Here is a 13,716-nt window from a genome sequence, read left to right on the forward strand (position 1 = left end):
ATAAATAAATAAATAAATAACATCTTTAAGCACAGGCTCTGGAGCAGGCATCAAGGTTGGGATCCTTGACCTTCAGTGAGCTACTTAATCTCTCTGTGTCTTCATGCTCATGTACGTAAAATATGGGGCAATAAGAGTAGCTACTTTGTAGGGTTATTGTTAGAGTCACTTGTATATTTGTTAATATATTGAAGGAGCTTCTAACAGGGTTAGGGACACACTAGGTGCCACACATTTGCTAACTATTATACCAGGCCCTGTTAAATCTGCTCAACTTCCTCTCCCACGACTCTTCCTTATCACACCAGATGTATCACACACTCTGATGTTCCCTCTGCACCAGATACTCTTTCCTCCATGTCTATTAATCCTACTCACTCACCTCCAAATTTTCCCTCAACTGTTATCATTGTCCATACTCTGGTCCGCATTTTCTCTATAGTTCTTTTTACCTTGTAACATATTATACCATGCACTCATGAATTCTATTATCATCTGCTTCCCCCGGCCCCTGCCCCAAGGCCCTCCATACCCTAATGTGTCAGTCTCACAAGGGCAAGGGCTTGTGTTTTTGTTTTTTATATGTTTTGTTCAGTAATTATCCAAGAGGCTAGAATCAGTGCCTGGAACATGGAAGGCGCTTACTAAATATTTGTTGAATGAAGAATGGGAAAGCAATTCATGTCAGATAATCTGTTGTCATTTCTTGACAGGCCGGAGGGGGGCTTGCTAGCAGCGGGCTGACCCCCATATGTCGGGGGCGATCGAGCCAGGACAGCACAGCCTGGGCTGCCTGTTTCACCCTCCGCATCCCCACCCCAGCCAAAGCTTTAGCTCTCCTCCTTCTCTCCTCATTTCTACAATTCTTTCTTAGGAAAGTGTTTCCTTGCTTTCTGCTTTTAACCTCACAGCTTCTCCTTTCCGGACCCTTCCTATTAAGTCCGTTTTCACAATGTGATGACCAAAACCCTCATGTGGCATTCCTGGAAGGCAAGCCCCAGCCAGGAATGTCACAGCTCCAGAGTCTTTTCAGAATTCTCCATCCTCTAATTAGGATGGCCACACATCTCAGCTGCTGCTTTTGACTGCTGTTGTGAGCTGAATGTTGATGCCCATCATTGTGCTTAGATAATTTCCCTGAGCAGCGAAAACTAATAATCAGTGGTATTTTCAATAGAGCCCTTCCATTTAGTGGGGGTGAGTTATTTAGCCCTTCATTTTTTTTAAGGTTGAATTTAATTCCTTGTCATGTTTCCTAATTAAGAAGATTTGTGGGATCCATTTTGATTTTTTTGTAAAAAATTCCTTCCCAGGAATGCTTATCTCAGCTTCAGCAAATGTTTCATCTGCTTATTTCACCTCTTAATTCCTGCTGGGGTTGTTAACGTGTCAGACTTCAACAGCAGGGCTGATTCTGGGGCTGCCTCATTGTTGGCTCTCATTCAGAGCCAGGCTGGGTCTTTATACTCAAGGCCGATGGGCACAAACGAAGCTTTCTCTCCCTTCCTCCAGACCCTCTTCTGGCCCCTCGTCTCTGCCTTCCCGCCTTCTTCCCTGCTCTTGCTTCTCCTGTCTGTCTAACCCAGCCAATCTGCCACAACCATTCCTAGTGCTGTCCAAATCCAGGCTGCAAAGGTGACCTTTAGGAAGAAAAACAATAATGCTATGACTTGAACGTAATAGGTAAGACTGCATCACTCACTTGGTTCTCTTTCCTTTTTCTGTTGTCCCGGGAGATGTGAAAATAATCAGATGGAGAAAACAGGCCGATGAATGAGCAGAGCAGCAAGTTGAATTTATGGAGGACAAGGTCAGATGATTTTCCTGTTTTCCAATATGTCACCTTGTCTCCTTTCCTCCTCACCATCTGGGATTCAAAGACCTAAAAAAATACTTTCCTTAGGTTGGGTTGAGTGTAGTTTAGGGTATCTCCACCAGGAACACATATTTAGAAAACATAAAAGATAAAGTAAGTTGTCCAGTCTTACTGAGAAAACTGGGGACCATTGTTGCAGGAAAACAACTGGGAGATGAGTTTGGGTTGGTGTCATGGCATCCAAGGCTGGTCATAAGCCTGTGTGCAATGGTGACAAGAGGAGAAGCAAGGTTTTATTTGAGTAGAAGACAGAGACGCTCCCAGAAAAGAGGGGCTTGGAGAGGGAGGGAGGGAGAGAGAGAGAGAGAGAGAGATTAAGCAGATGAGGTGGTCTAGGGGTATTTGTCTTTTACATATCATCTCCAAACAGCAAATGTAGTGGTTACACATTAGCTATCGTGGAGGCTGGGCCAGTCTTAACGGAACCTCTTCTAACTTGTTTTTGTCAAAACCTAAATCTTGTTGCCAGTTGGCAAATTTTTGCTGCAGTGGTCTTCCATCCTGTTTTGTTGGGTGTGTACGTGTCAGCAAGGAGCTGTGGAGTGGAGTTAGCTTGGCTGGCTTCTAGTCCTGGGCTCCATCACCATGGTCAGCATTCCTAGTGACAGCTGTGGCACTCGCCTAGAGCAAAGACAAAAGGGAAACATGTTAGACCCTACAATGGGTTAAACTGCAGGCATTACAGGCATAAAGTCATCTACTACCAGACACTGTGGGAAGTGGGGCCCCAACATTGTACCCACCCTTGAGAAAGTTCCAGAACAGTGCAGTGATTTTCTATGAGGGTATTTTAGAAAGTTCCAGATCCATCATATGAAGAGGTAGATTATCATTAGTTACAAACCAAATACCAGGTAGGTCATGTCAATGAGACAGGGAGTTCGTTCTTAGCCTAAAGGGATCAACATGGCCTCAAGCAATTGTTGCCCTGCCAATACAGTGCCAAAGGGAACCTGAAGATCCCTATTGTCTCATGTGAAATTTCCTAGTCTTAAAATAGTAGCCACAAATCAAAAAAATGCAAATACCCTGTGTGTGCTTAAGTTTATTAGCTATTAGTTTGTGACCCTAGGACTATATAATTGTTCAGGCCTCTTCCCATACCTCCCTTTAACTCAGCAATCCTAAATGAGTAATAAGGAGAGAAAAATTAGCACTAAAATTTGCACAGCCATTTTCAGCTCCCTTCCTATTTCTTTGTGATATAGCAGAATATTTTAAATGCTAATCTACTAAGTGTGTTAGGTAGCAAGTCAGAAATTGAGCCTATGTGTGTGTGAGAAGGCCTGAAGACCAGCACACACTGAGGAAGCTCCAGAAGCCCAGCACCTTGCACTTCAAAGTCCTGCTCAGACCCTGATAACTTTTCAGGTGGTCCCAGCCCTCAAGGAAAGCTCCCAGGAGAATTCTCTCTCCTCAGGACCAAGTGGATTATCTGACCTGATAACATGGGGCAATAACACCTTCTCAGACTCCCTAAGGGAAGCCCCCCTACTCTGCGGAGGAGGGGCACCAGCAAATCTGGGGAGGAATTTGCTAATTTTCACCCAACAAACCCTTCTGCCAGGACTCTCCATTCTTTGTCCTGGAGGACTCCCTTAAAAACCTAGGGAGTCCAAACAGACTGCGCACTCAGCCCTCTGCCTCTCTGCTGAGCCGCCCGCCTGGCCTGCCCAGGTGTGTTCTCTCCACTCAACCATGTAACCTCGCTCTCCCCCGATCCGAGTGACTGGGCCCTCTCTCTCTGTCTCTTCCATCCTGATGGATGCCCTATCCCCAGTAAAGCCTTATCACTCTGCTCTCTGTCTCACGCCTGCATTCTTTCTTGCGTGAAGACAAGAACCCCAGAACCCCACGGCTTCCACAGCCTTTCCTCCGGTGACAAATGTACACCCAGAGCAGTTGTGTTTTCTCTGTCTTGCTCTCCCAGCACTCAACAGCTAGGGGATTTCAAGGAAAGGAAGCACTGCTCTAAGCCCACAAATGACTGAGCATTTGATCCTAACCTTTCCAATTAAACCTGCTTTGAAAAAACCTCCACTTTCAAGGAAAAGCTAATTCCTGAATTAGTTAAATGGCAACTGTTTATTTTTCAAGGCTAGTATTACTTTGATACCAAACTTGCTGAAGACAATCATAAAAAAACACAATGGGCACATTTTGTTAATCACAAATAATTTTTCATTCCAAATAAAAGAGTGGCAAGTTGAATTAAGCACAGTATTAACAAAATAATACAACATGACAAAGCAGAGTTGATTTCAGGAACGTCGGGATGCATAGAACATTAGGGCATCTGTTGGCATAATTTGCTGTATTAATAAGTCAGAGTAACAAATACATTTAAAAATAGAGCCTAAGAGACAGTTGATAAAAATTGAATAAGCTTTCCTGTTTAAAAGTTTGTAGCTTCTACTAACAGTAGGAACATATTTCTTTTAAAATGATAGTATGTGCTTTTTTTTTTTTTAACATTTTAAATGTATCTATTTATTTTGAAAGGCAAAGAAAGAGAAAGACACAGGCAGAGAATGATCGTCCATTTGCCAGTTCACTCCCCAAAATGCCTGCAACAGCCAGGGATGGGCCAGAAGGAAGCCAGGAGCTTGGAATTCAACTCCCACATTGGTGGCAGGGACGCAAGTTCTTACGTGAGCCATCACCAAACCATCTCCCAGGGATCCCATTGTTAAGAAGCAGAGCTGAGACTCACACCTAGGCACTTGGATATGGGATACAGGTATCTTAACCGTTGTGCTAAATGTTTACCCTGAAGACAGTATATGTAAAGTATATCTAGCACTAGCTAGGGTTGCCTGTTATCTTACTGCCTTGAAGCTGAATGCCCACTGCCTTGTCCTATATTCTTCAAAGATTTTCTGAGGTTTTGACCAATGCAATAGGAAATGAGAAAACTATATTATTTTCAGGTGACATGATTGTATACGTAAAAATTCAGAGAGATCAGCTAAGAAGCCATCAGAATTAATGACATTTTTAAAGTGTGGTATGATATAAGATAAATACACAAAAATCCATGTCTCCCCTAAATACAATAATGAGAATTATCATTCTCAGAGTATAAAATACCTGGAAACAAACTGCACAAAAATTGTGTAAATCTATGTGAACAAAATTTTGAGATATTGAAAGATCTAAATGAGAAGACATGTTCCTGAATAGGAAGGCTTATGATTTTGAAAATTTTGAAAAAGAAGAAAACTAGGAGTTTATGGGCAAATATGTTATAAAACTCTAATAACTATAACATTGTGTGTAGCACAGGAATAAGTGTATAGTTATCAGAACAGGCAAGGATGTTCAGAAATATATATGTATATGTGAGTATATGTATTTGCATGCAAATTTACGTATATAATCCATCCTTTGATGGATTGTTCAATAAATGGTATCAGGGCAAGTGGTTAATCGTTTGGCAAAGATTCCCATAATATCTTACTGGGAATTTACATTTCTACAAATATGAAGGAAACATCCGTACAAGAACACTTCTTACAGAATTTTTTGGTATAGTAAGAAGTTTGAAAACCACTTAAATGAGTATCAGTGGGTGATCTTAAGGGTATTTGTGTGAGTGTAGCACCCATACAAACTCTGGAACGCCACTTTTAAAATGATTAAATAGATTTATACACACTGGCATGCAAGGATAGCCCCCAAGATATTCGGCGGGGGAAACAAAGCAGGTTCTAGATCGACTGCTCTGATGCCGTGTTGTGGTGCCGGTGGTTTGTAGAAAAGCCCCAAAGGACGCTCGGCCAGCTGCTCCCTCTCCGCTTCCCCAGGTAGAGGATCTGTCCTCTCGCTGCTCCGCACCGGGAGAACCTCCCAGGGGCTCCGCGGGCCCCGCAGCACCGCTGACCCACAGTTCGCTCTGTCATTTCTTTTTGTTTTCCTCCCCCGGTTCCAAAGCCCTTGAGGGCAGGGACGCTACAGGGGCCAGGCGGGGTCTGAGTATGGCGGGCACTGGGCTCGACCCTGACTGGATGCCAAAGACGGTGCGAAAGGTTTCCTCAGACCTCACAGCATCGTCACCTCCGTCCCGAGGACGAGGAAATGGAAACTTAGACTTGTGTCTCAGCTGCCATTGGCCGAGAGCGCCAGCGCACTTAGGAATCGGTAAGTATCGGTTCTGCAGGAGGGCAATACCGCCAGCCGCGCCTTGTAGACGACTCCCTGGTGATGCAGCAGCGGGGATTTAACTTTCGAAGGCTGGCCCATTGGAAGATCTTTAAACTGCTTTACAGCCAAGACTCGAGAATTCGTAAGCCCCGCCCCTGACGACCCTCCCGCGCCACCCTGGAAGGGAGCGAGAGGGGCGGGGCGGGCTTCCGGGGGGGAGGGAAACGGGGCGGGGCTAGCGCTGATTGGCCGGTTCCGGGCGGAAGTCGTGGGGTTCGGTGGGCTGAAGACGCTGGCTTGTGACAGGGAGGGGGAGAAGAGAGGTCTCCGTAAAGGTTGCCTCTGTGTGCCCTCGTTCCCTGGAACCCTTGGAAACACCCAACACCTCGACCCCGAGGCCAGCCCCTTCCTCCAGGCTCTCTCCGCTCGATTTCGCCACCGTTATGTGGGAAGCGAATCCGGTGAGTAGCCAGGCGGGACGGGGCGGGCCCAGTGGGCGGAGTTGTTGCGAGAGGGAGGGGAGGGGGTTCCCGGGAACTCTTCCCCCCGCACCCGCTGGAGACTGGGTGTTGAGTTCCGGCGACCCGAAGGTCCCGGCCTTTATGGCCTCAGCAGGCTCTGCCTTTTTGAGCGGCGGGGATGGCGTGGTGGGTTCGCCGGCGCTGTATTGCTTTCCTAGTTCAATGGCGTGTTTTACTTCCTGTGGTTTCTCCGCCGTCGTCCCCTCACTGCTGTTTCCAAACTTGGTGTCTTGTTGCCGTTTCACTGGCGTGAAGTGGCCTTCGAAGCTCCTAACGAGGCGGCCTCTGAGGAGCCGTCCGTCCTGCCTTCCCCCTCTCGGTGGCACCGGGCTCAGTTTGCATGCCCTGAGGCCCTGGAGGCTGAGGGTCTCGGAGGTTCCCTTTAGGGGGGCCGCACTGCGGGTCCTGCCGGTTCCGGGCGCAGGTCCGTGCCCTTGCTCTTTTGTGGCGTTTGCCCGGTGTCCGCGGGGGGATTTCCGTCTTACTTGGCTTTCTTACGTTTGCTCGTTTCGAGAGCAGCCCGCCCTGAGCGGAGTCCACGTCTGTCCAGTGCCGGGTGAAGCGGCCTGGTAACCCCGCAGGTGTTCCCTCGGGCTGGGGAGTTGACCGGAAGAGGGGCAGAGCCGCGGGGCTGCGAAGCTGCCGCTAGCCCAGATGTACTTTGCTACGCCCTCCGTTTCCACGCTTGTCTGAACTCCTTGGCTCTGATCAGTAGCGCCCTCCTCCCGTTTCTGGAGGATATTTCCGCCGAGGGGGCTGCCGGTGAGTGTCTTTTGGTGTTTTTAAGTTTTTACCCAGTGCGAGGTCGCCTGCCGGCCTGGATTTGGTATGCCCACTTTGTAATTCCTTCCCGGCTCACCGGGTAACAGTGATCGGCAAACCACATTCGAGGAAGGTAGCTGTTTGGATCCGATTTTAGCAAAGACGCTTTAGAATTATGGGAATGCGCTCTCTGATTATGTAGGCTTATCTATTCAGTTTCGCTCTCAGTGTACTTCATTTTCTATAAGTCCATAAATGTTTCTATGTAGATGTATATAAAAGTTTATTAGCAGTCCTTGTCTTCTTGATTTTCCCAGTTATATGACTTGCTCAAAGGCGCATGTTTTAAATCCTTCATTATATTGTTGGCTCCGTATGGCCATGCAGTTTGGCCTGGTTACTCCAGTATCCTCAACCTCAGAACAACCTAGCCCACAGTAGATCCTCAGTAAAAACTTGTTGAATTCACAGCGGTGACTGGGTCACTGCTGTACTAGAAAGTTCTCTGCTCTCACTGTTCATTCTCTCATACACATCACAATTTGCTGTTGGATCATTCCTGTGTTTGTGAGAGTTATAAAGACATTAGTGATTACCTCTTATGTTTGGTCTGTTATATCATTATCTCATTTATTTAAGGAAAAAAACCCTCAGTTTTCACTGAAATCACTCATGATTTTGCTTGATTTCAGCAGAATAAGTTGATTTTTGTTAATAATGTGAACCTTCCACACATAACCCACATTTGGATGCCACTCTGATGTCTACAATGCAGCTTTTATTACCCATGACCACTGTAGCTCCTGGTAAGCATGTGAGTGTGGTCCATGTGTCTGTTAGTTTTTAAAATTCAACATTTTACATGTGCGTTTCTCTAGTAATTTGCTACTTTCTCTTAGTAGAGGGGGCAGCTTGATTGTTGTGCTGTACTTATGGGATAAAAATTAATTTTAATGTTGCCTTGAGTCAAACACAATTTGGGGAGAGTTTTAAAAATCCCCCAAAACCCAACCACAGTGCATCTTAAAAGATAAATGGCAGATGGCTTTTGCGTTACCCATTTAAATCACTGTTCACCATTTTCTTCCATTGAACAAGATAGTTCTGTTAACAGTTTTAATTGACGAACTACTCCAAGTTTCCCCCTGTATATTTTTGGTGGCCTCCCTGACCTCTGTGTGCTGCCTGTGACCTGCTGCCCACCTGGTATTGCTCCTTTTGCACTTGGACCTACTGTGCGATCCTATGTTAACTCACAAGTGTTTTGAGGAGTTGGTACGACAAGGCTGACCATGTTGCTCCTCAGAGGCAGCCTCCCTGCTGTGTGGACAGTCCTCATGAAGTGGTTTACTGTGGAACATCACCACTGACCTTGCAACATTCCACTGGGGGTGAAAAACCAAAAACCACAGCAGGACACCCGCGCCGCGAGAACTCAGCCTTACCTCGGGTCGCAGTTTTGTTTTATTTTTCGAGACAGACGTGAGGCCCGTGATGATTCTGTCCATGCCTTCCACTGACCAGGAATCCTGAGGTAAGCGTGAGGTTCCCGCGAGGCAGGCTGGATGACAGGAGCAGCAGACAGTTTTCACAGGAGCTCTTGGTGCTTCTCCGCCCACCTGCGCGGAGGTAGCCTGTGACAGGTGCCTCCCGGGTTCAGAAAGTGCTGCAGACCGTGGGACAGACGTGCTGGGGTTTCTGTCTCCCGTGGCTCTGGGTACCCTGACTTTATTCGGCTCTTCTGTCTCTGTCATCGTCTTAGCCTCTGTGCTGAGTTTCCGGGAAGCCGTTCCCTGAGACCATGTTAGATGGGAGGACTCTCAGCTTCTTTCTGTCGCTCTCCTGAGGGAGGTGGAAGAATGACAAACTGTCGCTTGCTGTAATAACACCTCACTTTATAGGAAGTGATAAGCTCTGCCCAATTCCATTCCATCTGTTAACTCATAGTTTTAGAATAATCTGAAGAGGCAGCGGAGGGAGGGAAAGTGGTTTCGCTGAGGTGACTGCAATGACGTGGTTAATACCCACGTCCCCTTTCCGCATGGCTCTGATCCTTGCTGCTGGCGCTGAGGACGTGTGTGTGTCAGTGCATGGCACACCCTGCGGGACCACCTTTTTCTCTTGTTTTGCCTTCATAGCTGCTTCTGGATCCACTTCAGCTTATGATTCTCTCTCTTCTGCTGTCAAATTTCTTGAAAGAACAGTCGTGGCTGGCGCCACAGCTCACTAGGCTAATCCTCTGCCTGTGGCGCCAGCACTCCGGGTTCTAGTCCGGTTGGGGCGCCGGATTCTGTCCCAGTTGCCCCTCTTCCAGGCCAGCTCTCTGCTGTGGCCCAGGAAGGCAGTGGAGGATGGCCCAAGTGCTTGGGCCCTGCACCCGCATGGGAGATCAGGAGGAAGCACCTGGCTCCTGGCTTCAGATCGGTGCAGCGTGCTGGCCATGGTGGCCATTGGGGGGTGAACCAACAGAAGGAGGACCTTTTTCTCTGTCTCTCTCTCTCACTGTCTAGCTCTGCCTGTCAAAAAAAAAAAAAAAAAAAAAAAAAAAAAAGGAACAGTCTCGCACTTTTTGTCATTGGGGGTCATTTCTCAGCACTTTGAGCTCCACTTCCTCCCTTAACCCTTGCCAGGAGGTCGCCGAGGGCCTTTGAACCACCACATCCAGAGTCAGCACGCGTGCCTTCATTCTCTTGTCTTTCTGCAGCTTTGATGCCATGAGGGGTTTTCCTTAAAACTCTCCCTTTTTGGTTTCTAAGGACCATTGAGTTTCTTCTTTCTATGATTTAATCCCTAACTGTAATCCTGACTTAGCTGCACTGCGTTCTCCTATCCCTGAAATGTTGTCCCTGTAATCTTTCTTTTCCTCTGAGTGCATCCTACTTCGGTGAGCTCCGCGGCTTCAGATGTGACCCTGGTGACTGTGCCTGCCAGAGGCTTGTCTTTAGACCTGGCCTGCCTCTGGAGCTGGGGGTGGACAGCTCTGCTGGCGGTCCCGCTGATGCTCCAGACTTACCGTATCTAATGTACACTTGCTCAGCCACAGGTCCTTCACTCATGTCCCTCAGCAAAGTACCATTCCAGACACGGGGGGAGGGGGACACCCAAACATGGATCAGGTCAGAGCCTGCCCTCAGGGCGCTTGCAGTGTAGTTGGGTAGGAGAGAGTGATGTCAGAGAGTGTCTGGGGAACTAGGAGGGTTTATCGGAGTTGGATTTGGATCAGGTTTCCAAGTTGTGGAAGTGGTCTTACGGGAAGATCAAAGGAAGCAAAATACCCAAAGCCCATAGGGGTGAAAGAGAATGGTGAGTGTGGTTCGGATAAAGCAGTGAGTGAAGACAGTGCCTCTCTGACGATTGAAGTCTCAGTGTGGGCATCTTCAGAGGCTTGGGATGGAGGGTTGTTGGCATGGTAACTGCTCGGAGCCAGGCAGTGTTTTACAGGGATGCCCGCCGGCTGAGGTGAGAATGGAGATGGGGTATGCTGCTGGAAACGAAACGTCTGGAGAACATGGTGTCCGCGAAGCTGTGTCCCCGAACATTCATTTACTCTGATCCTTCCTGTCTTGCAGTCCTTGTAACTGTTCTAACAGTGTATCAGACTTAGAGCATGGCCCGTTGGAGGCTCAGAGCAGTCAAACTGTTTTCTGGGAAATGGAAACCTTTCAACAGGAAGCTGTGTTAATAGCAGAAGAGCACCCGCGCTGGCATGAACTGAGAGAGTGCTGTGGTTGCCAGTGATTACTGGCCCTCGGCATTGATAAGCAGAGTGCTGGCTTGGGTTTAGTGCACCTGTGATGTCGGGACTGCTAGGCTACCCTCATTTTGTAGTGATGTACTAAGGCTCAGAGTTTGGTGACCTGGCTAGTAAGGACAGAGCCAGGTTTTAAATCTGGAACTTTCTGGCTCCAGAGTCCATGTTCTTGCCAGTCCAACCGAGGATTTTGGATTGTGAAGAAAACCACAAGGAGTCCGAGATGAGGAGAGATTGCTAGCTGCACAGAAGTGTGACTGATGTGGCACCAGCTGGCTGCGCTTTTAGAACTCTTTCTAGTGGTGTGACGTCTGAGCGGTACAGTAGCAGGGAAATAGTGTGTTCTTCCCAGGGCTGATGTGACAGGTGCAGCACAATGCCAAGTCTTAGTAGTTTTAAGGAGGAAAATGGAATTTGGGATACAGGCTGGAGGCACATGTTTATAATAGAGGGTAAAGGAAAGGGATGGGAAGTCTGACTGAGTGTGACCCAGCTGGCCTAAAGTGCTGACGTAGAAGATGACATCTTTGGGTGTGCACCTCACCTTCTAAGGGTTAAACTTGCTATTGAAATAGCATGTAATGGCACTGGCTTACTTTTTGAGCACGTATTAAAAGCCACACAGTGTTAAGTCCCAGGATTTATGGTGGTGACAAACAAGACCCCAGCCCTTACGGTTTTTCAGTCTGGAGTAGGCAGGCACATATTAAACAAATACTTATATTAATGACATTTAGCTTGAGTTGTGGTAAAAGCTGTGAAGGAAAAAACAGAGTGACAGTGTAGGGAGCCAGCACTAGACTGGGAAATGGAGGGCGGGCACCCTGTGAAAGTCACTTGAACAGAGATCTGAAGGATTGATTAGGGGTTAGCCAGGTAAAGATTGGCTTGGTGGCAGGACAGCCGTTCAGACAGCAGTGTTAGGGTGAGCAGAGACCCTGTGGCCTGACAGCACTTGGTGCTTGAGGACCAGGGAGAAGGTGTATGGCTAGAGCCCAGTGAAGCCCGAGGCAAGCCCAGGAGATAGGTAGGAACAGGCCAAGTGTGACTAGCTCATGCTCAGAATCTTGACTCCTCGAGGAAGTGGCAAGCCACTGAAGGATGTTATATAGGAAGTGGCATGCACATATTTTTGTTGTACACAGAGGTCGCTCTGACCTTTGCAGAGAATGAATTATAGAGGCAGAGACGTTGTGGTACAGTGAGCTGAGCCACCACCTGCAACAGTGGCATCCCATATGGGAGTGTCAGTTTGAGTTCCAGCTGTCCTGTTTCCAATCCAGTTCCCTGCTAATGTGCCTGGGAAGGCAGAGGAGGGTGGCCCAAGTACTTGAGAGACTGCTACACACGTGGGAAACACGATGGAGTTTCAGGGTCTTGACTCCAGCCTGGGCCAGCCCTTGCTGTTGTAGCCATATGGGAAGTGAACCAGCAGATGGTAGATACTTCTTTCTCTGCCATTCAAATAATAAATAAATAAACAAATCTTTTAAAAAAAGGAAGTGAGTTGTATTTTTGTACGATAATAGATTAATAGCCTTCTGAAGGTATCCATATCCAAATCTCCATAATCTGAATGTGTTAAGTTACTCCGCAAAGGAGAATTAACAAGCTAGTTTTCTGACCTAAAGATAGGGAGATTGTCTTACGTTGTTCAGGGGGTCCTAGTATATTCACACAGGTCCTTAAAAGTAGAAGATAGTGAAAGGAATTACTATAAAGGAGTGGTCAAAGAGGTATAAACATTGCTGGCTTGGTGGCAGCGGAGGGAGGCCACATGCCAGGGCATGCGCAAAACATCTGGAAGCTTGAAAATGTGTGTTGTAAGCCACTAAGTTTGTGGTTCCTAGACCCAATGGCAGTAAGAGGCATAGAGACTGGGAAAGCCAATTGGGAGGCTGTCACATAGTCCAGGAGAGATGATGATGATCTGGACTAAGTGCGTGCTGGTGGGGAAAGAAGAGAAGTAAATTTATTCAAGCTGAGCTTTGGATGATGAATGCCAAGTTTCTGGCCCAGGCAGCCAGGAAGGAGAAGAGATTTTCACTGAGAATGAGGAGCCTGGGGAAGGAGAAGATCTGTCATAGATATCAAGAGTTTGCTTTTGGATCCACTGGGTGTGATGTTCCTATGAGGCATTAAGTGGTAGAGGCAGTTGAATAGGTTGGTGACTTGAGCTTGGAGGAGAAGGCAGAGCTAAAAATTGAAATTTGGATCTCAGTATCTGTAGATGGCTTTTAGAATCTTGGGAGTAGGCTGGCGCCATGGCTTAACAGGCTAATCCTCCTCCTTGCAGCGCCGGCACACTGGGTTCTAGTCCCGGTTGGGGTGCCGGATTCTGTCCTGGTTGCCCCTTTTCCAGGCCAGCTCTCTGCTATGGCCCGGGAAGGCAGTGGAGGATGGCCCAAGTCCTTGGGCCCTGCACCCGCATGGGAGACCAGGAGAGAAGCACCTGGCTCCTGGCTTCGGATCAGTGCGATGCGCCAGCTGCAACGGCCATTGGAGGGTGAACCAGCGGCAAAAAGGAGGACCTTTTCCTTTGTCTCTCTCTCTCTCTCACTATCTACTCTGCCTGTCAAAAAAAAAAAAAAGAATCTTGGGAGTAGATGAGAAGCATAGGAAAATGTTTTCCAAACTTTGAGCACCTGTTCAGACCACCAGTT

The 13,716-nt window shown here is 47.5% G+C and overlaps 1 protein-coding gene across 19 annotated transcripts in view; it reads left to right on the forward strand.

The window, feature by feature from the left end:
* Nucleotides 1-5,928: 5,928 nt before the first annotated feature.
* PARP11 (poly(ADP-ribose) polymerase family member 11) overlaps nt 5,929-13,716 on the forward strand; it is a 48,631-nt gene continuing 40,843 nt past the window's right edge. For 7 of the 19 annotated variants that reach the window (XM_062194782.1, XM_062194778.1, XM_062194794.1 and 4 more), the window contains exon 1: nt 6,285-6,480. Coding sequence is in view for 5 of the 19 variants with exons in the window: in XM_062194777.1 (XP_062050761.1) it covers nt 6,463-6,480 (18 nt within the window). In the remaining 14 variants the exon portion in view is untranslated. The other 12 variants (XR_009866228.1, XR_009866227.1, XM_062194799.1 and 9 more) reach the window with 5 other exon arrangements.

This window comes from Lepus europaeus, chromosome 6 (genome assembly GCF_033115175.1).
Source record: "Lepus europaeus isolate LE1 chromosome 6, mLepTim1.pri, whole genome shotgun sequence".
NCBI lineage: Eukaryota > Metazoa > Chordata > Mammalia > Lagomorpha > Leporidae > Lepus > Lepus europaeus.